The 22,899-nt window shown below is 43.3% G+C and overlaps 2 protein-coding genes across 4 annotated transcripts in view; one reads left to right on the top strand and one right to left on the bottom strand.

Moving 5' to 3' along the window:
* Positions 1 to 65: 65 nt before the first annotated feature.
* ZBTB26 (zinc finger and BTB domain containing 26) lies at positions 66 to 7,786 on the bottom strand. Of its 2 annotated transcripts, none has more exons than XM_058853416.1 (3): positions 7,694 to 7,786; positions 7,414 to 7,476; positions 66 to 5,545 (listed from the first exon to the last, which is right to left on the bottom strand). In XM_058853416.1, exon 3 carries the CDS (start codon positions 5,533 to 5,535, stop codon positions 4,219 to 4,221), a length of 1,317 nt encoding a protein of 438 aa, XP_058709399.1. In that variant the 5' UTR covers positions 5,536 to 5,545; positions 7,414 to 7,476; positions 7,694 to 7,786; the 3' UTR covers positions 66 to 4,218. The 2 variants fall into 2 exon arrangements, with proteins under 2 accessions (XP_058709399.1, XP_058709400.1); XM_058853417.1 differs by having other exon boundaries at positions 7,716 to 7,734.
* Positions 7,787 to 7,808: 22 nt separating this feature from the next.
* RABGAP1 (RAB GTPase activating protein 1) overlaps positions 7,809 to 22,899 on the top strand; it is a 63,735-nt gene continuing 48,644 nt past the window's right edge. The window contains exons 1-8 of one of the 2 annotated variants that reach the window (XM_058853407.1): positions 9,594 to 9,957; positions 11,474 to 11,533; positions 14,237 to 14,438; positions 19,571 to 19,805; positions 20,221 to 20,425; positions 21,026 to 21,200; positions 21,474 to 21,631; positions 22,469 to 22,579. In XM_058853407.1, coding sequence (XP_058709390.1) covers positions 14,289 to 14,438; positions 19,571 to 19,805; positions 20,221 to 20,425; positions 21,026 to 21,200; positions 21,474 to 21,631; positions 22,469 to 22,579 — 1,034 coding nt within the window. In that variant the 5' untranslated portion in view covers positions 9,594 to 9,957; positions 11,474 to 11,533; positions 14,237 to 14,288. Of the gene's footprint in view, positions 7,858 to 9,593; positions 9,958 to 11,473; positions 11,534 to 14,236; positions 14,439 to 19,570; positions 19,806 to 20,220; positions 20,426 to 21,025; positions 21,201 to 21,473; positions 21,632 to 22,468; positions 22,580 to 22,899 lie in introns of those variants that run through there. The other variant, XM_058853408.1, reaches the window with a different exon arrangement.

Genomic DNA, 22,899 nt, shown 5'->3' with positions numbered 1-22,899 from the left:
CCCGCCCCTTCCGCCCGCCCGCCCCCGGTGCGCCGTGACCGCGGTGGAAATGAGAGGCGGCGGCAGACAGAGTTAGCAGCACGTTTATTAGAAGACTTGGCACTGCTACAGCGGCTGCCACTGGGGGAAACCGCACCGGCACCGGGGCGCGCCTCGCCCGCCGTTCGGTAGAGGTAGCGACGTGTCCGCCCCCGTAAGGCATCCCGGGGAGCGGCTACCGGGGCTCCTCCTCGCCATCAGCCGGGACGCGCCGGGGGAACGGCCAACCGCCGCCCCGAACGCCGCCGGGACGAGCTGCTGGCTTCTTCACGGCCACGGGACATCGCCCGGCAGCCGCCGACCCGCCTGCTTTGGTTATGACACGTAGTGTAAGACTTTTGCCCAGTCAATGAAGAGGTAGCTAATGCTCAGTCCATCGATTATACAATCTCAAAGGAAAGGTGTCCGTCCTGCCTTCTTACCAAGTCGGGAGGCACCACTATGTCCCCCTCTTTGTTTTTAAAAATTAACATTTAACGTGACTTTAGAGTTCTCTTAACAGTTTCAGTTTGTATCACATTTTGATTCTCCCTCCTTACTTTTATTCCTCCCAGTGACTCCAAAACGATAATCACCCCCACACAATTAATTTCTACATTATTTCAACAGAAGTTCAGCGGCAGCTAAGTTTTGCCAAAAAGCTAGGGGAGAGAAAGACTGACACTTCAAATTCATCAGTTACTAACTTGAAAAACATGTATTCTAAAAGAAAAATAAATTAAGGAAAGACTCATCCCTGATCTATGCAGGAGGCTGTGCAGTTGCATCATGTGCTGCAGGAACATGCACATGCTACACAAGCTACCATCACTCAGAGAAGTGGTGAGCCCAAACCTCTGGCAAACCTAAATTCTAAAAATTCCTTCTTCTATATAATATAAATAAATAAAATGCCAACATAAAAAAAAAATCCTAATATACTGAGGAGTTATTAAAATACTTTTGTAATAGACTTCAGTAATTTTTAGGATATGCAGGAAGTTGTACAGCACATTAAGTTGTGAGACTATCCACTTACCAGCAAATGGTATTCTACACAGTAACACACAGATTATGATAACTGCCATAGTCCTCATCTGAATATGCAGCATCAGTAGCAACAACCAATGGATCTAATCTTTCACTACTTGGGACATTGCAATGAAGACAACATTTTACATACATGGACAATTAAGTTCATCTTACTCTATAATTGAGCTGCCTCTGCATATTCCATTTATCATAATTCTCACTCCATTTTAATCTGTAATTCAGAGAAGCAGCATTAGCTAGATTTTGCTTTTCTAATACCTCTTCCATACTCTTCATTTGTTTTTCCATATAGGGGCAAATTTTAGATGAACTCTACACCAGTGCACTTTGCATTGGCATATTGCCCTCAGAGCTCCAGCGTTTCTGGAGTCACACAGCCATCTCCTGCATAAATCTTTTGGTCTGCACCCTTTTGCCAGGCCAAAAGCACAGATATTAGTAAAAGTCACTCTTCATCCAACAGATGTGTCCATTTTCAGTGAAGAAAGTCTTCTGCATTTCTGCTTTTTCCTATTTATTTGTGTTGTGCTCTTGCCAAATGACCACAGCAGCCTTTAATTGAGCAGCCCAGCAGTCTTGGCCTTCTCAGATGTCCAAAGCACCACAGCACAGGGTGGACTGAACTCCTATGTATCTTGACCAAATGATATATCTTTGTTTCTTAGGAAACCCCTTGTCTCTTCGTATCAGCTTCAAGTCACCCACAGCTACTTCGACAAGCTGTATTCTCCTTACAGTAACATTACAGCCTCATGATTCCACAAAAAGCAAAACTTTCCAGATAGACAAAACTTTCAGTACTGTCCATTTTGCTGCCACGTTTTCTAGCATTTGTGCAGTTTTATTCCTTTCTGTGGCAGGAAACCATTTTCTTTCTTGTGTCCATATTCATATTGCCTTGGATTGTTCACTAGTACCTTATAGCACGTTGACCTGGCTCTGCAAGCTCTTGTTCTCCACATCTATCTTCATTTTGACATAGTACTATAACTTATTTCCATTTAGTGAATAGTAGATTATCAAAATGTTTGAACAATACAGAAGATTCTGTCTGAAGACAGAATGCAAGTGTCAGATGCAACTGTCACGGTCAAATTTAGTTCAAAACAACTCTGAAAATGGGTGGCTTCAAGAGGAAAAACAGTTCTTCCCATGCAAACCTATGTTCTATCCCAGCAACCTGAATAATTTAAAAAGTTTCAAATAGTTAGACTTTAGGCCTAAATATATTTGCTACAACTTGAAAGATGAACGCCCTGATGTAATTTCCATTGCTTACTTCATAGCTGTCCATGTAAGAGTTCATGTAACAGTCAAGTACAGTAGTTCAAGAACTCAATTGCAAAAACTGATTCACAGAATCACCTTCTTTTTCTACTTCAAAGTACGTGGATTCCTGAAAACGTTCTGCAACATTAACGTGTTTTAACGTCCATCAGTGTAATGTCTGCGTAAGGAATTCCTGACTTCTACACACACACACAACTGAAGAGCAAGACCAACTTCTGATAATGACATACACAACACTTTTTGCTCTAACACACCTTTGGTCATACCTGTTTAACACTTTTAACCATACAATAGCAGCCTTTCACCCCCACCCCTCATTCAAACACACCAACAGTACTACGTTTAGGCAGGAAGCATAATCTCAGCCTCACGGCAAACCTTGTGGAAAAGAGCTGCATTGGAAGAAATCCTTATTCCAAACACAAACAGCAGTTCTCTGCCGAGGATCAGCCATTTGATTATTAGTCTATGCTACACTTCAGTGCTAAGAGTGCTCTTCTACTGGGAATGGTGTGCCTCAGATGAATTAAGCTTCTTTCAGCCTGACTGGGATGTGGATAATTCCACAGCACTTTTGAGAAGCAGTATGGTATAATCCCAGAATCCCAATTAACATGCCATTCCCGCTACATTTGATGTTTAAGGCGGTATATAAGAGGTATTGCTGAGTACAGTCAATAGCTGATATATTAACCTATAGAAATTGTGCTACCTATACCTCATCCTAGGATCTGTAAAACACTAATGGTCACTTCAAAAAAGTTCAAGAAATAAAAAAAACTTTATGTTAAGTTCTCATAGCAGGGATTTTTGTTCAAAGTTAAGTGACATGTGGCCCTTATTAGATATCAAGGAGAGACACACAAGAACTAAGGGGGGAAAAAAGCAAAAAAACCAAAATCATGGAGTTGTTATACATTGCAGCTTTAAAAAGATTCTTTTCACAGTGTCAAAAAAGCAGTATTTCTCCACTCCAGCTTTGCTCTAAACCCAACAGCTGTTGTGGTTTGTGATGCAAAACTTATGGAAGATGGAGGATAACTTTTAGCTTTGAAGTGTTTAGCTTGTCTCAGTACATGCACTGGTAAGCGCCCTTTAAAAATCCCAGGTATGCCAGCGTAAGAACAGGTCACCATTTGCACTCCAGGCACCAGCCTCTCACATTCCAGAGCTGCAATTTATCCTCAGTTTGAACAGCTCTGTGCAATGATCAGCTAACCCTGCCAAATCATTTAGGGTTTCATCTGTTCATAATGCATGTTGAGGTTAAAAACCCTGAGAGTTTTTAAGAGAGCACTGATTGGCAGCAAAAGTTTCTTGAAATAAGTTTAGAAAGGGCAAAAAAGTGACACAAAAATACTTCATTTCAACTGCAGGAGTCTAGGGGTAAGATCAGAGAAAGGTAATTTTAAGAGGTAAGTTTAAATTTAAGTATATGGAGTGTTTTCAGTTATCCAGTGCTTTTTAAAAAAAATTTCGGGTTATCTCACACACTTGTCCTCTTTGCTTTCCTCCATCTGCCCAGACACAGAGAGGCCTCTAACTGCACAGCAGATGGTTTACTTGCAGCCCACAGCAACAGTCTTTCAAAAGGTGTTAGTCTTGAGTCTCCTAATCAGAGAGAAATTAAACAATTAACCCCTTAATCCACAGTAGAGACATAGAGAGAAACCTGAAGGAGGATTGCTATTCACAGAAAATATCAAGTAAGACTAACAGCGATGGCTGAAGACCTGCCAGGTTTTGCAAGTTAACCACCTGTAGCCTTTCGGGGCACACCACTAGTTTGGGGAAGAAACCAAACCAACGGTTTGCTCCTCTCAGTCACGAACCCTACACAGGGCGAGTTGTAATTGCTTAATTGACGCAGGTACTATCGTTTCTTAAACTGAGCACAGCCTGAGGCAGCTTCCCTGCATCCAGTACCTGGCTGGCATCAGCCTGCTGACAGACCTTACTGTCTGTAGCAGCGCTACATGTGAATGAATCAAAGTCCACCGTTATGTCTTGCACGTTTCTTTCATTGGCATTGTCAAAGCTATTTTTACCGTGCAGCTGTTTAAGGTGTTTCCTCAGAACGGGCTTATGCGCAAAGACCATGTCACAGTAGTTACACTTGTGGGGCTTGTCCCCACTGTGTAGGTTGAGGTGGTCCTGTAAGGAACATTTCTGAGAGAACGTTTTCCCACAGATCTTACATTGGAATGGTTTGATGCCTGCGTGCACTCTCATGTGCCGGTGGAGATTGCCCTTCTGAGTGAACGTCTTGCCACAGAGCAGACACATAAATAGTTTATGCATCTTTAAGTGGTTAGCATAGTTTTCCAGATGCCGAAATACTCTTGTGCACTTTGGACACTGATGGTGCCACTGGAGGCCTTTGTCTATCCCTCGGTTGTTAGGCCCAAACATATCTTTAGAGGCCAGAATGATGTTATCGCTGCCGGCATACGAAAGGGCATAGTTGTGGAGGTGGTTTTGCTCTACTTCACTTGTTCTGTTCTCAACAGTGGAGTTGATAAGAAAGTGTTGAGGCTCTGAGGAATGCAGTGCAGTTTGTTCAGAAGAAATAAACTGGTTCTGATCCTTCTTATTCCTAACTTCTGTTACCTCCCCAATGGACTCCACCTTGATGATCTGAATATCACTGTCCTCCATGTCCATGCTGTCTTCTGAAGGCTGAATACAAGGCGAGTCTTGCTGCAGAGAGTCATCGTCCCCCTGCTGTTCCTTCAGCTCAGAAGAGTCGCTTTGCTGTTCGCACTCTTTGTTTTCCAGCGGCTGCTTGGGTTTGATGAACTTCCACAGGGCCTGAGTGCACCGTTCCACGATGTGGCTCATCTGCAGAAAGCTCGCAGCAGTCAGGTAGTTCACCAGCTCCATTTCAGGGAACTCCAGAGTGCCACTGTAGCAGGAGAGAAGCAGCTGCCTCCCCACTTCTGAACTCTGCAGGATCGAGATTTTTACATCTCTGGAGTCGTTCAGTAAGAACTGATCTCTTAAAAAAGGAGAGCCAGCAGCAAAGACAATTTTGTGCCCGTGAACTTCAATATCATCTATATGGACCACAACATCACAAAATTTGTTTTCTTCCCTCAGTTTGTTCATTTTCTGTAACATTGAATCTCCATAGTTGTCAAACTTGAAATGAAGAATATCTGATCTTTCTGACATTTTGGCACACCTAAGGAAAAACAGCAGGGAAAAACCCAAACAATGAGTATTTTTTATTTTCTAAAAGGCAGGTTAGAAAGATTTAAAGTAGTAATATAAAGTGGGTATTTATCAGCTGTTATGCTTTTTATCCTAGTACACATAAAAGACCATTACAAATAAAAGAAAATTCAAGTTTACACCTCACATTACAATAACTTTTACCTTTTTTTAATGTAATGAAGCCTGAATATTAAGTAGAGGTGCTATGACAGAAATTCTCCTGAAGCAATATCCTAAAGAGTTATGATGTAAAGGGAAACTGTATTTTTAGCAAGGTTTGGGGTTTGCAGCACTGGGTTTAACACATTAGATTGTCTTTCTAGTTTTTCTGCAGGAGTTGGTTTGCTGTGTGTTGTTTGGCTTTTCCTAAGATTACAGAAAAAAATCTTCACAATGACCTCCACTAGGCTCCCTGTTTTGAATATCTGGGGAATAAAGAAGCCTTGCCTCTTGTCTTGTTCTTTGGAAGATAACTTCTCTAGGAAGATTGTTCTTGTTTTGATAGGACTTGGAATGAAGAACAGTGGATCTTTCCTAAACTAAGTACCATTCTTTTGACTTTCAACAGTTGCTTTAACAATTTATAAGACTACACTGATTCTGGATGAAACACTGCTCACACAATCCTGCCAAAGCACTGGGATTGCAGGAAGTGAAGAAATAACATAATAAAATGATGCAAGATTTGGTTAGATAAAATTACAAAACAAAGCAAAACTTACACCTCCCAACTATTACAAACACCACATAAAGCTTGAAAGGAAGCTTTGAAGTTTATAGATAAAAGCAGATACTGCTCTCTTGGGTCATGAAATGTCAGCTGGGTGTACACACAGGAATGGCATCGTGCCCAGTGAAATGAATGAACACACAAGACAACTGTTCAAAGAATATTTTTGGAAGCATCTGTCAATAATCAGGGTTTTTTCAGTTTGCAGCTCAGACAGCATTTGGAGCTACATGACCTCCTCACTGATCACACCCATCAAGCCTATCTTCCAGTGCATGGAATGCAAAAATTCGGGAAGGATTTCAGAAGATGTCAAAAACCAGGGACCAGGGAAAGTTTGGAAGCAGGGGGGTTTCATTCTGCAGTACAATCGGCTCTGTTGAATCTGCAGAACCCAGTCTCACTCACCACCAGTGCTGCCTGCCTGACTCTGTTTATAGGGCTGAAAGTTTAAGAGGCAACAGCCTTTGGCAAATATAAATGGCAGGAACAGATCACCCTGATATAACTTCAGTGAATTTTAGCCATTATCAAATAGTTTCTTTTTGTGTTTTCTCTGGATAGTGATGAGGGAAGTCCAGTTATGAGTTTGTTTTTTTCACTTTGGAAATTCCTATAATATGAATGCAGTTAAAGCACCCACGCTAGAGTTATACTGTGCTGTTAACCACAGCTATTCCAGACATTCAGCCTGTCTCTGGCGGCCTACAAGAGCCACATCGTGAGAAGCTGTAGATCGAAAAGTTGTGACTTGCCTTGGTACACGTTCAGTTTCAACTACTACTGATGTCCAAGAGAAAAGAGCATCAAGTGAACCCCAAACCCGCTCTCTGGGGAGGGGGGCAGCCCAGGGCAAGGTTCCGTCGGACGTGCAGGGCTCCCCGCTGGAAGCACGTGCTTCCTCGGCCTTCACCGACCGTGGATCGCTCCGGCCCCTCACATCTACTTCCCGGGGTCCGGGAAAAGAATATTCCAGCACAGCTCAGCCGGGAGCCCTCGCAGCATCCCAAAACAATGTAAACGCGATGCCCTTTGCGAGAGCGGGGAAAGCCGCTGTCCGCGCCAGGCCCGGCCCCGCGGGAGGGAGGGAGGGAAGGGGCAGGTACCTGTAGCGTCGGGCCGCGTCCCCGCGCTGGCACCCGCGGCCGTTCCTGCCTCCGGCTAGGGACCTAGAGAGGGGAGGAGACCCGCCGTGAGCCGCCGCCCCGGCGCCGGGCCGGGCCCGGCCGCCCGCCGCGCCCCCCGGGCGGCCCCGCGCCCCGCCGCGCCCTCGGCCGGGCCGGGCCGCCCTCCGAGCGCGGCCCGCGGGGGCAGCGGGAGCCGCGGGCCGCTCCGCGCCGCGCTCCGGGGCCGCCGGTCGCGCCCCGCCGGCCCGCCGGGACCTACAGGCGCCACCGCAGCCCAGTACCGCGACTCGGAACCGCATTGTCCGCCCGCCGGAAGAGCCGCGCCCGGAAGGACCGGCGGGGCCGCCCCTCCGCCCGGTCACGTGGGGCGGCGGCGGCGGCGGCCCAGGCCCGGCACCGGGAGCGGCGGCGGCGGCGGCCGGGGTAGGTGCGGCTCGCGCTGCCGCGGGGGCGCGTCCGCCCCGTCCCCGCTGCGCTCCCGCGGCGCTGCCCCGCCGCCGCTCCCTCCCGCTCTGCCGGAGCTGGGGCCGCTCTGCGCTCCGCTGCCGCCGGGTCCCTCCCTCGCCCCCGGGGCCGTGTCTCCCACCCGCGCGGTGCCTCCCCGGCCCCTCTGCCCGCAAGGGCCGCGGCCTCGGCCTCAGCGGGGCCGTGAGACCGCCCCGAGTCCCGCAGGGCTGGGCCGAGTCCTGGGGCAGGCGAGGGGCGCCGGGCCGGGCCCGGCCCGTCCTCCCCAGCTGCGGGTGTAGGGGACAGGGACGATCCACCGGAGCCGCGGCAGTGTCCCCGGGACCCCGCCGAGCGCGTCCCGGAGCCGCCGGCTTTTCCCCCCGCGTCCCATCCCGGGCGGAGCGGGACCGACCCGGAGGGACCGGTCGGGCACCCGCTTTCCCTCTCCGTGTCGCGGGGTGTCGGTCGTTGCCTGTCGCTTCCAGGTGGATCCTAAATTGGGGCATTTCGTTGCGTACAGACATCTTTATTTGGTTCATGTACCGTAACCTCGGGGTTTTTTGTGGGTTTTAACCTTGTTGTCAAGGAAGTGTTTCTTTCAGTTCAAATGTCCCCAGTAGATAATTTTTAAGGACTGGTTGTGTCAGTTAGGGGTGAAAATTAAGTATAAACAGATTGTGCTAACTTGGTTTAAAAACACTGATCAGCAAAAATTAAATGAGAATCGAACTGCTGCAAGTAAACTTGGTGGTTTATCTCTGTGTAGATTTGCCTGATCATTTTAGGGGAGAGAAGGAGAAGTAGAAAAAGTATTCAGCAGAGGTTTGGGGAGGAGGCAGAGATCATGTGAGAGGTTTATAGAGGAAAAAGATTGTGTTTATTTCTGGAGTACAAGCTGGAGAACAGGTAAGGCATACAGGTATGGCTTGATCTGTATTCCAGATTTTGTTTTACTTACAGGTTTTGCTAAAGCCTAACTCAGTAGGATTTCTGAGACTTTTGGCTACGTAGAAAACGTGTTATTACAGGAACTGCCCACTGCTGTTTGACTTGCAGAAATACTGTATTCTTTTTAAAGGCCTCTACTTAAAAGGTCAAGGACCTGAGCAAACTTATTTTTGTGTACACAGTAAACAAATTAACAAATGGAGCTTGGCATAGGGGTTTCCTTCCAATTTCCAGCCCCAAGCGCAGACAGTGTTTCGTAGCACACACCAAATGTAACTCCTTTTTTCTCAGTTCTTCCACAGTGTATTTTTAAAGCGCTCTGGTTGTCTGGTGAGCGTAGCTCCCTGTTTGTGTTTGAATCCTAATGAGAGAGCAGCTCCAGCAGTACTTAGGCCATCATCCCCAGAGTTTGTTCAGCTGCTGGATGCACTGCCTTCCTCCCAGCCTCCAGCTGGTGCTGTGTCCTGCCCATGCACAGCACAGAGATGGGGCTGGTGCTGGGGGAGCGTCAGCTGCGGCGTGTGGATGAACCAACTGTTCATAGTTAATTCATTCCAGCAGCATTCCTGTGCTGGGCTGGCTAAGGCAGTGTCAGCATTTCTTTTATAAACTGCAGTTTCCCAGGACGGGCTGCTTATTTCTGGGATGGGGAATTTACTCATTACAAGAGCCTAAAATTAGAGTTTTGTTCTCTGAGCAGATAGTTGAAATTCAGATTGAAAGCAAAATGATGTTGGCAATAGCTATCAACCTGTTATGGATTGTTAACAAAGATTGCATTAGCTTAACTCTTGTGTTTTGTCTGATGCCTGGTTTTGCATACAATGTCCCATGATTCACTTCTCTTCCCGATATCTGTGAGGAGAGGGGTAGAATTAGAGACACCATTATCTCCAAATAACAGTATCTTTTACCTTCTGGCTCTTGAAATTAGTGCGAACATCTGTGGCTGTCAATGTGTTGTAAAATGAACAGAAAAGTTAGACTTGTAGTTGTTATTCTTTATTAATTACTCTTTAGTCATCCTAAATCTGTATTTTCACATGCAGTATTCCTCTGGCTTTCCTGCTTCATTTTGAGTGCCAAGGACTTCTTGTTGCATTTAGGAGTATGTGTTGCACAGGGAAGGTGGGTAAAGAACAGACATGATTAAGCAGACTAATCATGTGATACATGAGATGAAAAAAGATTGCTAGTGATTGGTTGTATGCTGTTTGTTTTGTTGGTTTTTTTCCCAGAGCTGTGATAAAACACAGGCATTGACCTGGATCATTTTCCAGGCCTTTTTCAGGACTTGCAATGTATTTTAAAACAAGTGTGTGCTAGGTGAATTGTACAGGTAGAAAACCCCACAGCTGTCCAAGGCTGTAGGAGCTCAGTCTTACAGAATGCTGGGTTCTTTGTCATAGCACAGCTCTGCAAAATGAGTGCACTGTAAAGCCTCTGAACTCTGCCACAAATTCCACTGTTCACCCACACAAAGATGCTAATGATGAACACTCAGAAAGCAGAACTTTGTATCTTTAAATTGAACTATACTGGATTTGTTGTGAAGCTGTGCATAGAGCCAGAGGAATAGAAACAGAAAATACATTATATTTAGGTATTTCAGACACCTCAGTGTCTTTTCTGCATGTCACCTTCTTATTTTCCATGTTTTTTAGCACTATACTTAGTGGTTTCATGTTTTGGAGGATAGAGGATATAACTTTGTTTTGCATACCAAGTTTTCTGACTTTGCTTTTTAAGGCAAATGAATTACTGTTCTTCAGTAATTTAGTTAATATTGCTATATTGTTCTTTATATGGTGCATCCTGCATCAGATATATTGGAACTTTGCGGAATCACTTTAGGAGCTGCAGCTGAGGTACAAAAGCTAAGAAAGATATGAATGGGGGGAAAAAAAGTCTCTTTTCCTCTCTGGTTTGCATACCTGTTCTCACACTTATTCTCTTTTCTGCCCTGGAAACCCAGAAATTATTTTTGTGATGTATTTCCCTGTAAATTCCGTGCTAAGTGTGCTACATCTGCTGTTGACTCTCAGGTTGAAGAAGTTCAGGCCTGAAATACTGATTTTTTTCGTTCACCGTCTGTTTTTTTGTGTGGTTATGGATGTTCTAAGCACCAGAAAATGGGTATTCCTTGGAAATGGAGTAAGACCAACCATAGTTATGAGTGCCTTGCTTCACTTGTTGCATGTGTCTCAAGGTGGCATTCAAGCCTTAGCCTCTTCCAGTAATGTAAAATGGAAGATTTTCTGGTTCTCTTTTTTCTGTATGCTGTTTGCTTTAAGCTCTTTTAAATTCATTCTGTCAGAACTTAGAAGGAAAACTTTGATCATGAGTTGCAGGTCAGGTGTCAAATACTTGGGAAAGGCAGGGAAAGTAAAAGATAAATGTTTTATATTAAAATGTTTTTATATGTGTAACTAATCTGAACTTTTGGTAGGTTTGCTTTCCTGTTGTTTAAGATTTTAGCATGGTGAATGGGGTCTGTGCTGTTCCTCTGCACATCATCTTGAGAGTAAGGTGTAACAGCAGCAAAGGGGAATTTCACAGAGAAACAGAATTTTAAGTAAAATTGAAAGCAGTGACCCAAGAGCCAGCTGTGTTGACTTTCTCATTTTGCAACTTTCTCCAATAGTTTGTTGTGTGAAGAGAGGCCAGAACACCCATTTAATTACACAGAGGAGCAAGGAGAGAGGTTGGTAGACGTTTTCCTCTTCATATGTGTTTTACCCAGACACTTTGTCTCCCTTGGAGGTGTAAAGACACCTTCAGGCACACACTACATTATTGGTGTAGCTTTGTGTCAGGAGCTAAACTGTGCTGAATTCAAAAGACTGTATTTTATTTATGCTGAAACAAGCCAAAGCCTCTTTCCCTGTAGGGGATGAGACACTGGCTGGCTGAGGAACATCAGAACTTGAGCTTGTGCTTGGCTGAGGTCCTTGGGTCCTAAGCTGTGAGAGCAGAAAGCTTTGGGTCTGAGACCAGTTGCAGATGTTGCTAAAGAGCACTGTCACTGCTGCTGTTTGTTCTTGGGGCTTGATTCCAGAGCATGTCTAAGCCACACGTAATTGCTCTGCTGGTCTTTGATGTGTGCCCTTCTAGGCTGGCCCTTACTTTAATGGGGTGGTGATTGTGCCACCGTGAGCTTTCTGACTCAGGTAAAATGATCCATGTGGTAACCCATATTGAACAAAGTGATAGCAAGGAACGGAAAAAATTACATCCATGCTAAGCAAAGTGTGAGGATATAGAAATTTTGGTTAACTTCAGGCAGTATTTTAATATTTGAAGACTACTTTTGCACCTCGAGTGTTTGAGCACTAATCCAACAAACCTCTGTGGCTGATTCCAGCACAGTTGGGTATCTGAGCTTTGCTTGCTGCTACATCAAAAGCTTCTCTCAGTTGCCTGCTCCACTGTCCCCTTTGCTGTGCTCTCCTATCTTAGGTAATTTCATGAGACTTCTGCTCTCTGTTAAACTGACAAAGTTGGGCTGATTGGGATGTCCTGGTGTTGCAATTCTGTGTTGTGACACTGCTGTGGGGTTAGGCTGGGCTGGCTGTGTCCCGGGTTCCGCGTGGGGTTTGTTTACAGCACACTACGCCAGACACGGAGCGTGGAAAAGCACGGGAAGCTTGTTATTGAATTGAAGGTAATGCTGGGGAAAGGCGTTGGATTGAAACACTTGGGAAATAGGAGAAATTAGCACTTCAAGACAGACATACTATACCAAAATAAAGTGCTAAATTGATCCTTGCCTGGATGATCTTTACAGCTGCTTGTGATCAAAGCCTGCTCCTCTACTCCTGCTGTCAGTGTGGGAGATGAATTTGCTCTGTTTGAATGAAAACAGTAAAGCCAAAGGGGTATTTAGTGTTTGATGCTTATTTTTAGTTTGTGTTTCAAGATCTTTGATTTAGGTATTTTCAGATATCTGTGTGTTATATAGATGGTGCAATACGGAACTGTTATAGAAATGTTTTAATATGAATTTTTAAGACAAAAGCATCTTTAAAAATAAGAACTCTGCCCTACCTTTAAGATACATGTGAGTAATACCAGATAGACACAGTGTGTAGAACTTCTCAAAATGCCTACAGAATTTTTCCAGCCAGTAATTCCCACTGAAAGTCAGTGGGTCTTAAAAAGGTATTGAAAAGGATATATAAGTACCACACATGATTTTGAAAATGAAATCAAATAACCACAGGTGCATTGTCATTCATGAACAAACCATATCCATTCTTCCTTTTACACTCTGCTTCAGTTGTTTTCTGAAACACATTCCAGGATCATGAAGTGACTTGGTTGGTAATTGGTTAGAAGTTGTCCTCCTGGCAGACTTTATGTTGTATTGGTGGCAGTGGGGAGGGCACTGATAGGAATCAAAGCAGGCTTTGCTATTTTTGGTGCATTGTTCCTGGTTCAGGCAGGAATGCTATGAGCTCTGCCTGTGGCTGTGCCAGGTCTTCGTTGTTTGGCTGCACTGTTGGAAACCAGGTTGGGATGGTGCTTCCAGATTGGAAGGCAGAACTGGAGGCTGAAAAAACACTTGAGTTTGGTTATGCTTTGGAGTTTGGAAAGACCCAAGCCATTGAGATAAGGGTATATTTGGATTTCTGGGAAATTTAATCACCCATTTTTATCACGGCAGTCTGTTTTGAGCCATGGATTCTGGGAATATGTGCTGTAGAGTTCAAGGTGTGCAGCTGAACTTCACCTTTTGTTCCTTTCTTCAAATGCCTCTCAGTGCCAGTTCCAGCTTTTTAAAATCCTCTGTTGGCTCTGCTTCTCAGTACTGATCCAGCCTACGCTGTTCTTCCTGCTTCTTGGAAGTCTTTGCTTTTATTGCTCCTTATAGTACAGAAGATTCAGCATAGATTCATAAAATGCTCTGTGTCCCAAGGTTTCAGAGCAAAATATCAAGAGTTAGGTCAAGCTCTTGTTTGGGGGAAAAGAATGTGACTGCAGCATGCAGTGAGTTCTGATAGGTACGAGTAATTTTTGCATGAATGTAGCTGAAGGCAGGTATTAACTGAAGGAAGCAAATGGACTTTATTGTGCTGGCCTTAATTGTCAGCAAGTGCAGTGTATGTTCCAGGGCCCTGTTTTGTGTGATGTGTAGAAAGTGGTGACTGACATAACCATGAAATACTGCAAAGAGTTTTATTAACTTCCCTTTTGTGAGCTGTGGAAACCAGTACTGTAATAGCATGTGCTGCTTAGCAAAATGAAGCCAGGACTTTGAGTGTGCACTGAGAGAGGAGTTGGAGCTTGGTTGTGCTGTCAGATGAGTTAGTTTTTATAATTAGTCAGCAGGTTTCTGAAAAGAAACATTTGAGGATTTTAGCATGAAGTTTTATATAAGTATTTTTATGATTTTTTTGTTTTTCAGGAGTTTATAACATATTTAATCTCATTCATGAATCGAACTTCCTTTTTAAGTCATGGATGACAAGGCTTCTGTTGGAAAAATCAGTGTCTCTTCAGACTCGGTATCCACTCTTAACAGTGAAGATTTTGTCTTGGTTTCCAGGCAAGGGGATGAAACACCATCTACAAATAATGGTAGTGATGATGAAAAAACAGGACTGAAGGTAAGAACCAATAACCTGAGTTTGTTCCCTGTTCTTCTAAATCAAACTAACCATAGAGAGCTTAAAGAGGGACTTCTTTATTGTGGAAAACTTGACAGAAGAGAGAACTTATTCAAGAACCAGTTTTGTCAGTAATTTCTTCACTGCTGACATCAGAGGTGGTAATTAGGTTTTGAGTAAGAGCTCTCTCCATCACTAGCTGCGGGTTTTATCCCACTTTGCAGAATCCTTCCTGAGGTGCTTAGGATGAAACAGACTGATTGTCAAGAACGTGGAACTGTGATTTTATCACAGCTTTCAGGTGGAAAGCAATATTAACATAAACGGATTTGACCGTATCTGTTAATTCAAAGATACGTTGAAGTTTTCCCCAATGTGAAATGTTCTCTTTAAGAAACGTAGAAGAGTAGTTGTAACTAACAACTTGGCATGAGTCAGAGAACAGAGCTCTGTGTGAAAGGCTTGTGAGAGCTGGAGGGGCACTGACATCTTCTCACTTGTAAAAGTGCTGTTCTGAAAAGAGACCCTTGTCACCCTATACTTTTTTTTTTTTTTTTTTTTGCTACTTAAAGCAACTTTCATCCCAATTTGTATTTCAGCAGTTTTTTAAGGAAAGTGGTACAAGGTAATCACTCCAAATTCCATCACCTTAATGTGTTGAAAACTGGATCTTTCCTAGAGTGAGTAGAGTTAGTGTGTTCTTTGTGGGATGTGGAAAGAGATATTCCAGCATTGGAAGGAACTGATGTCTGTTTACAGCTGTATCTCTATCTTTAAAGATGATAAGAAACCCTGTGTTCTGCCTGTTGGACTGGGTGCTCCTCTTTTCCTTTGCAGTAGTTGTAACAGAGACTTTATTGAACATTTCTTGATGCTTTTCCTCATCTTGCTTTTACCTCCCAACTGCTTTATTTGTTTTTCTTGTGTTTCTTTGAGTCCTGGGCAAGACATGCTGTTATAGTGGCCCTTTTCTTTTACACAAGACTTCAAATAAATTCTGTCAGTTAAGGGTCTCAGGACTGATCTTTTGCTTAATCTGACAAAAAAGTTTTGTCTTTTTTTGTCATTTTACTTATGTTTTATGGTTGTTGCAGAAGATGTCACTTTGCATCATAGAATAAAAAACATGAACATTTCTTGAGCACGGAGCCTGGTGATCTGTGAAACCTGCTGAAAGGCTGTAGCCTCATGCTTGTCTTTCTCAGTGCTGCAAATACCATCAGCATCAACATCAGTATCAGCATCAATACTTAGGAATTCAGAGTAGTCTCATAGTGGTGCTTCTGTGGCAGTGTCTGTAATCAGCTCCTGAAGCATCGCTTGAGATCCCAGGAGACAGACACTGTCAACCAGATTCTGTTTCATCTTGTTATTCCCAAAGAAAATTTGGAAGCATGAAATTTCATAGTCTGCAACACTTCTTGCTCCACATGAGAGCTGTTTGTATCACTGTTTGCTTCCAAAGTGGTTTATGAAATGCTGGCTCCAGGTGTGCTGTTTCTCTTGATGAGGAAGGAAGAACACGAGCTCTGCTGCCTCCTGATCATCAGTTGTAAAATAAAGCTATACTGTTCTCTGATTTGGCACTGAATGCCACAGAGCTTTTCAGGTCTTAAGCTGCTTTATGAATTTGGTGCCAGGACTGAGCACAAGCCTTGAACAAAGTGATTTACCTTGAGCTTTTCAGTATTCCAGCATGGAGAGCATGTGCTGTTGGTTATTGGCTGCAATCTGAGTGATTAATGGGAATTTTCTACCTTAAACAAGCACTCTGCATTGCAGTCTAAATTCTCCATAGAGGGACCTTCCTGTTAACCTCCTTCCTTCTGCTTAAGGAGAAAACTTTTAGCTGAGGAAATGGGAAGACTTTTTAGCTGTTTTTAGGGGGAAAAAAAAATCGTTATTTTGGTATTGTTCTACAAGAAAAGAGACATTCTACCATAGCCTATGGCTTTGTTCTTGGTATTTCTTTTTCCTCAGTTTGTAAGTAGCCATTCAGTTTGCCAGTGAAGTGGAGCAGTGAAGGTTGTCAGAGGTGTGTTAAGTGTTGTCGCCGTGATATCTGAAAGTGTTTCAGTAGTTCATGAAAAATTAATGTTAACAGTACAGCATGAGAGCTGAGGTTATGTATTTCATAGGAACAAATGAGATTTTTTTTTCAGGCAGAAGCAATTGCTTTGGTACTTATAACTAAGTTAATTTGTATGTATCAAACCCCATTTTTTTTTTTTTAATGTGGCCTCTAAGAAAAGCAAAAACTGAGTTCAGGTTTTTGTTTGAGCAGGTGTCTCTTTCTGGTGTTCTCTTTCTTTATAAAAGCAGTTAGAGCATGTTTCATTTGCTAATGAGCATACTCTGAAGATAGTGCTGGAGGTTCAGGTTTGTGTTTGCTGAATGTGACAGGCTCTGAGATTTGTACATCAGGCCTAAGGCTCTTGTTTCAAATTTGCTGATAATTCTATAGGTCTAAGTAATAGTGCTATGGCTTGAGTTAATGTAAGTTTTTGTTTGGCACTTCTTTTCTTCCTCAAGTCCAGACAGAGAAATACTTCTTTTCAATATAGTTAGGAACCATATTTTATTTCAGTCGGTCATAATTCATAAATGCATTTTTGATTTTGTCAGTGCTGAAATACTTGGTTCAGTTTAAAAAGGGGTTGTCAGTGAATGTTTCCCAGAAATACAATTTGCCAGCTGTCTCTGCTTTCCAGTATTGTTCCTGTATCTGCTTCTGCCCACTGGCAGTGGGACTGGAAATCTGGATTTAGGAGAGCTTTGCTCCTGGAGCCCAGTGCAGTTCCGAGCTCCCCGGCACAGTGAGACCTCTCCCAGCAGAGGCCAGCAGCACATGCGTCAGGAGAAGGGAATAAATCACAGTTCTGATCAATCCCCTGGTGTGCTAAAGGAAGTTTGCTACCTCCTAGTTAAAGGTTAAGTAAAATCAGTTTTGAGTTTTGTCAGAAGCAGAGAAAGCCCTGATTAGGGCAATGGTTTCTTTGCCCAGCCTCAAGCATTTATCAGGTGCCTGTGTTTGTTGTTCCCCTGTGCCCTTGGCTCTGCCCCGCGCTGTCAGGCTGGCTCTGGTTTTGGGGCTGCAGGGGGGATTCAGGCACGTTTACACCTTCCTTCCCATGATGTGGGGAATTGCTATTCTTGTGTAAGAAACTGGTGGACACGAAGTTACCTTGGCTTGTGTTTTAGGCCTCGGTTTGCTTGCAGCTGCTGTGTTGATTTTTGGGGCTATGACAACAGCAGGGTTCCTCCAGTCCAGAAGTGTGGTTACTGTGCCTTTTAAAATTCTTTTGAAGTCTGGGCTGAGAAGGAAAGCTTTCTTGAGAAATTAGTTTAAATTCCTTTTTAAATGGGGTTTTGATGATGATGTTTTAGAATATCTATGAGATGGATTTTTTTATTTTTACATGCCTGTTTTCTGTAAACAACTTGAATTTGTGTTTTACCTGTCACTACTATTTTTGGGAAATTTTATTTTCAAGATCATGTTTTATAGATGCAACATCTAAATATGTTATTCATACTGATTGTTTTACCAAATAGAGTAGATCACTGTTCAGATTTTTTGCCCTTTAATCTTGATAGAATATTTTTCATGCGCCTTTTACATTAATACCATTACAACTTGTAGTTCTCACTGGATATGAATTTTTCACCTTCCTTTCCCAAACCAGTCAGTTGACTGTGAGATGCAGTTTTTTACCAGAAAGAATTTTAACCTCTGGTTTCACAGAGAACAGGTTCTGTAAACTAGAAGTTACTCTAGGTTTTTTTAATATATAGCCTTTAAAGGGGCTGACAGAACTCTATCCTTAATTAATTCTATTTTGTTGCAAAATATAAAGTCCATACAGTAAAGGAACATGGTGCATCTTCCATCATCATCATCATCACCTTTCTGATGAATGCCTGCAAAGACCTGAATAATAAATTTAATGCTTGAAAGCCTTCTGCCTTTGATAACCCCAAGCTTGTGCAAGATTTTTCCACAATGAATCACGTGAAAGAATATTAAAATTGTTGGGAGGAAAATGGAAATCTGTGGATTTCTGTAACTAGTTGCAGGCTACAGATGCTTCCCTCTGTGGGTGTGCAGCTGAGTAAGGCAGTTACCCTGTCTTGCTGGTATCACAGCACAGGAGTGTATTTTAATCTGTACAAAAACTGACATTCTGAATCAATTTCGAGAGCATAAATATCTCCTGTTGTTGTTTAGATTCTGTAGCAAAACAGTCACTAGGTTTTTAGTTTTTGGAGTAGTTGGATAATTTGGCTTTTATTAGCTGGCCCTTAGCATCTCAAATGAGTGAGTTTACAGAGAGGTAAGAATATGGAAGTGCTCCTTGGGTTGAATTTTGGTGTCAGCAGGAATAACCAGCAGCAGCTGAATTGTTAGAAGCAAGTACCTTTTGCTGGTGGCATCTGGTCAATACTTGGTAAACTCAGCCACTTCCCTGTTAATTTTAGAGGAATGGACAAAGAGTTTCCTTAGAAGCAGTATCTGAGAGTTTCCTGAAATGAATGCTTTCGCTCCCTTTCCACTTCAGGACCTCATTTCACACTGTTCAGGTGGCTTCATGCTTTCATGTTGACTTCAATGAGCTCAAAGTCAGGCTGCAGCTGAGCGTTAGGAAACAAAGCACTGCTGTTACTTCTCCTCAGCATGATGGCATAATCTTGTTCCAGGTGCTTCTCTTCCTGTGAAACCTTGCTGTCTTGCCCATGAACCATGTAACAAATTTATTTATATTTGTCCTTTCTGGTACTAATCTGAGAGTTGTTATAGCCCATACTGTGGGCATCTATAGGTTTCTCTGCCAAAGGTAGTCTTTGTGGTTGGTGATTAAAGACTAGTTTGAAAGTAATCTCCTTGCTTTTCCTAGTGTAGAAAATTCCTGCTTTGGGCTTGTAGATTTGTTAGAGCAGGGAGGATATAATCCATGCTGGTGAGTGTTTGCACCCTGCAGTTTGTGTTTATGGTTGTAACTGGGTTAAATTTGTTGACTGCTGCTTTGGCTGGTAAATAAAAAGCCATACGAATGATCCTGTGCCTGAGGAGTGTTTTTTGTTGTTTGAGCAATCTTTTCTTCTTTTTTGTGTCCCAACTCTGTGGCTCTCAGATTGTGGGGAATGGAAGCGAACAGCAGCTGCAGCGGGAGCTCGAAGACGTGCTGATGGATCCACCCATGGAAGATCAGTCCAGTGAGAGGGACCATGGAGAAGAAGTCAGAACTGATGGAGATGGGGAAGAACCTGTTGTCCTTGAAGCATCAGCATCCTCTACCATTAACCCAGTGTCAGTGGCAGGACTCCAGAAACCAGAAATGAGCTTGCCAGTGAAACCATCCCAAGGAGGTTAGAAAAAAAAAGGGGGGGAATACCTGGTAGTATCATATGAACTTGTTTTTTGTGGGGAAGGTGAAGAGAATTTAGGTACAGGTGTAGCCGCTGGCCTTTCCCTGTGTCTCACATTATAATCACTTGGTGCAGTAAATTTCAGGTTATGTATGTGATGCAAGAGTTAATATCTGCTGAACTGGCCTGTCTTATGAAAACACTGCTATGCCAGCCCTGAGATGTGTGCACAAATATGAAGGTTACTTGCCTGGCTGTATAAAATATAAATACAGGGCTTTCCTATAGTGTTTTGACCTGGCCTGTCTTTTCTGTTCTTACTCTCTTTGGTCTCCTATTCAGGGGGGAGTCAGTGTCTGACACTGACTTGGTGTCTTGCCTTGTTTCTCACGTTCCCCCTCGTGTCATGCTCTAGACTGTGAGGATTTGAGCCCGTTCACGCCCGTGACAGACGAGGACAGCGTGGTGTTCAGCAAGCTGACCTACCTGGGCTGTGCCTCGGTGAACGCCCCGCGCAGCGAGGTGGAGGCGCTGCGGATGATGTCCATCCTGCGCGGCCAGTGCCAGATCTCCCTGGACGTCACCCTGTCAGTGCCCAACGTCTCTGAAGGGACTGTGAGGTACAGGGCTCGCTGCTCTGGGGCTGTGCATTCATCTTGACTCCTTTGGAAAGCAAACAGGCTGATGGTTTACCTCGCAGGAGACTTGAGCAGCTTGGATTTTCTTTAGTAGGAGAAGGGGGTTTTATAGATATCTGGGAAAAGGCATCCTTTGAATTTGTTTACCAAACACTCTGCCAGGAAGTACTGTGGTGATCCAAGCTGTCCCCAAAGCCATAGTGAGACTGGTTAATGATGAACACTTTGCAGATAGCCTGGAAAGTTGCTTGTAGAGCTAGAAAATGTCTGATACATGAGGCTTAACAGAGGTGGGTCTGTCTACTGCCAAATATTAGTGTAACTTTCTGAACACTAATTCTTGAAAACCATGGGGAGGTTATTGATGGAAATGTCTGCACATTCTACTTTTTTGTGCTGTTCAATTTAAACATCGTTATTGTTGTCATGCTTTGCAGTAAATGACAATCAGGAGCTAGTTTTTGTGGTGTACTTTCTCTAGGGGGTGTGAAATTGTTAAAGCTTGCAAGTTACGTCTGGCTGAAATAATTCTTCTGAAGGTGCAAGCTTGTTTTTTTTTTTCCCCTCTCTCTATTTTAACAGACTTTTAGATCCTCAGACAAACACAGAAATAGCAAATTATCCAATCTATAAAATCCTTTTCTGTGTACGAGGGCACGATGGAACCCCTGAAAGTGATTGCTTTGCGTTCACTGAAAGCCACTACAATGCAGAACTCTTCAGGATTCATGTCTTCCGATGTGAAATCCAAGAGGCTGTAAGTGCAAGCTTTTTGTCAAATGATAATTATGTACATGTAAATGTTATTACTGAAATTTAAGTGAAGTTTTTCAGGCATTTTGAAAGTAATGTAATTCATCCATCCACAAACCTTAGTTATGGGATAAGAATGCCCAGTTAACAGTTTATCCTAAGAAGCATAGAAAAGCAGTTAATTATATGCTAAAGCTGGATTATTTTTGTACAATTTGTTGTGAATTAGTGAAAATCCAGGTAGGTTTCAGCTGATGTTTGTGCACTCTGGCTGCAGGTGAGCCGAATCCTGTACAGCTTTGCCACTGCCTTCCGGCGCTCTGCCAAACAGACCCCGCTCTCTGCCACTGCCACCCCCCAGACTCCAGACAGTGACATCTTCACCTTCTCCGTGTCCCTGGAAATCAAAGAAGATGATGGGAAAGGTTATTTCAGGTAGAGATTGTTCTTTTGTGCACAATATGGTTCTGTTGGAAAGTGAGTGAAGAGAGAGTGTGAAGCCGAGGTGGTCCTGAACTCCCTTTTTTAAGGTTTTCTGTTCTAGTTTAAATGAATCCCAGCCATAAATTTTTTTGGGAAATAACACAGTGATAACCCTCTGGGCTAGGTAATCTTAGTCATTGGACTGAACAGTGGTGCTATCTGCAATGTGCTTTTTCTGTTTTGTTTTTTTTTTTCTATTGTCTTTAAGTCCTCTGCAATGCCTTTTAAGTTGTGCTCAGCAAAATTGCTGCTGAAGCTGAAAGTGCATCATTGTCACCATGCTATTGGGAATGTTGATGCTGAGACTTCAGTGTGTGATTGGCACTGAAGTGTAGTTTTATGCTTTCTCCCTCTTTTTGCAGCATTTAGAAGGGCTTCTCCAATGAAAATAGAAGGTAAATAGTCTGAGGGTTGGTCACTCCTTGGCTTGTTGGTGTCATGTGCCCCAGCAGCCACATCCCTTGTGAAAGCAAGCAATATGCAGTTCCTTATGGGTAATACTGTATGTTACATGGGGAATCAATATTTAGAAACTGTTGAAATTAGCTCACAATACTGACCCCCACAGTATAAGTCCCCAGTTTTTATTTTGTAAACTGTGTCCTTGGTTTTCACCTAAACCTATTGCCATTTCTTTCATGCTGCTGATCACAGCATGCAAGGAAGAAAGATTTTGAGTGCTTTGGTGTAAGGAACTACACCAGTGTCTGATGCTGGGTTTGGTATATGCAAGGGATGCAGATAAATGATCCCCTGAGATTTATTTTTTCCTTTCCTTTTGAATAACAGTGCAGTTCCCAAAGACAAGGACAGACAGTGCTTCAAACTCCGCCAAGGGATTGATAAGAAGATAGTGATTTATGTACAACAGACAACGAATAAAGAACTTGCTATTGAAAGGTAATGTCATCAATTATTTTGTGGATACTCCATTTGTGTGATTTAGTGCCACACTTCTCCTGAGTGTGGTAAACCAGAGGATGAAGTGGAACTTACCTGTGTGGGCCAGAAGTCCTTGTGAAAAGGCCAAAATGAAATCATAAAAGAGGTCCTTTTTTTAAAAGAGGTGTTTCATCCTTGTCTCTACTGAAGGGTAAATTGATGCAAATATGTCTAAAAAAAACAAAAAAAAAAGCCACCAAAGGAAGGGTGGAAGACTACAGGCCAAACATTGTTGTGGTATAAGGAATCCCTTGTTAGCAGTGACTTTATCACACTGT

The sequence above is a fragment of the Poecile atricapillus genome, chromosome 20 (genome assembly GCF_030490865.1).
Source record: "Poecile atricapillus isolate bPoeAtr1 chromosome 20, bPoeAtr1.hap1, whole genome shotgun sequence".
NCBI classification, from domain to species: Eukaryota; Metazoa; Chordata; class Aves; order Passeriformes; family Paridae; genus Poecile; species Poecile atricapillus.
Note: the sequence above shows the minus strand (reverse complement) of the source record. Positions and strands in the feature narration are given on the sequence as shown.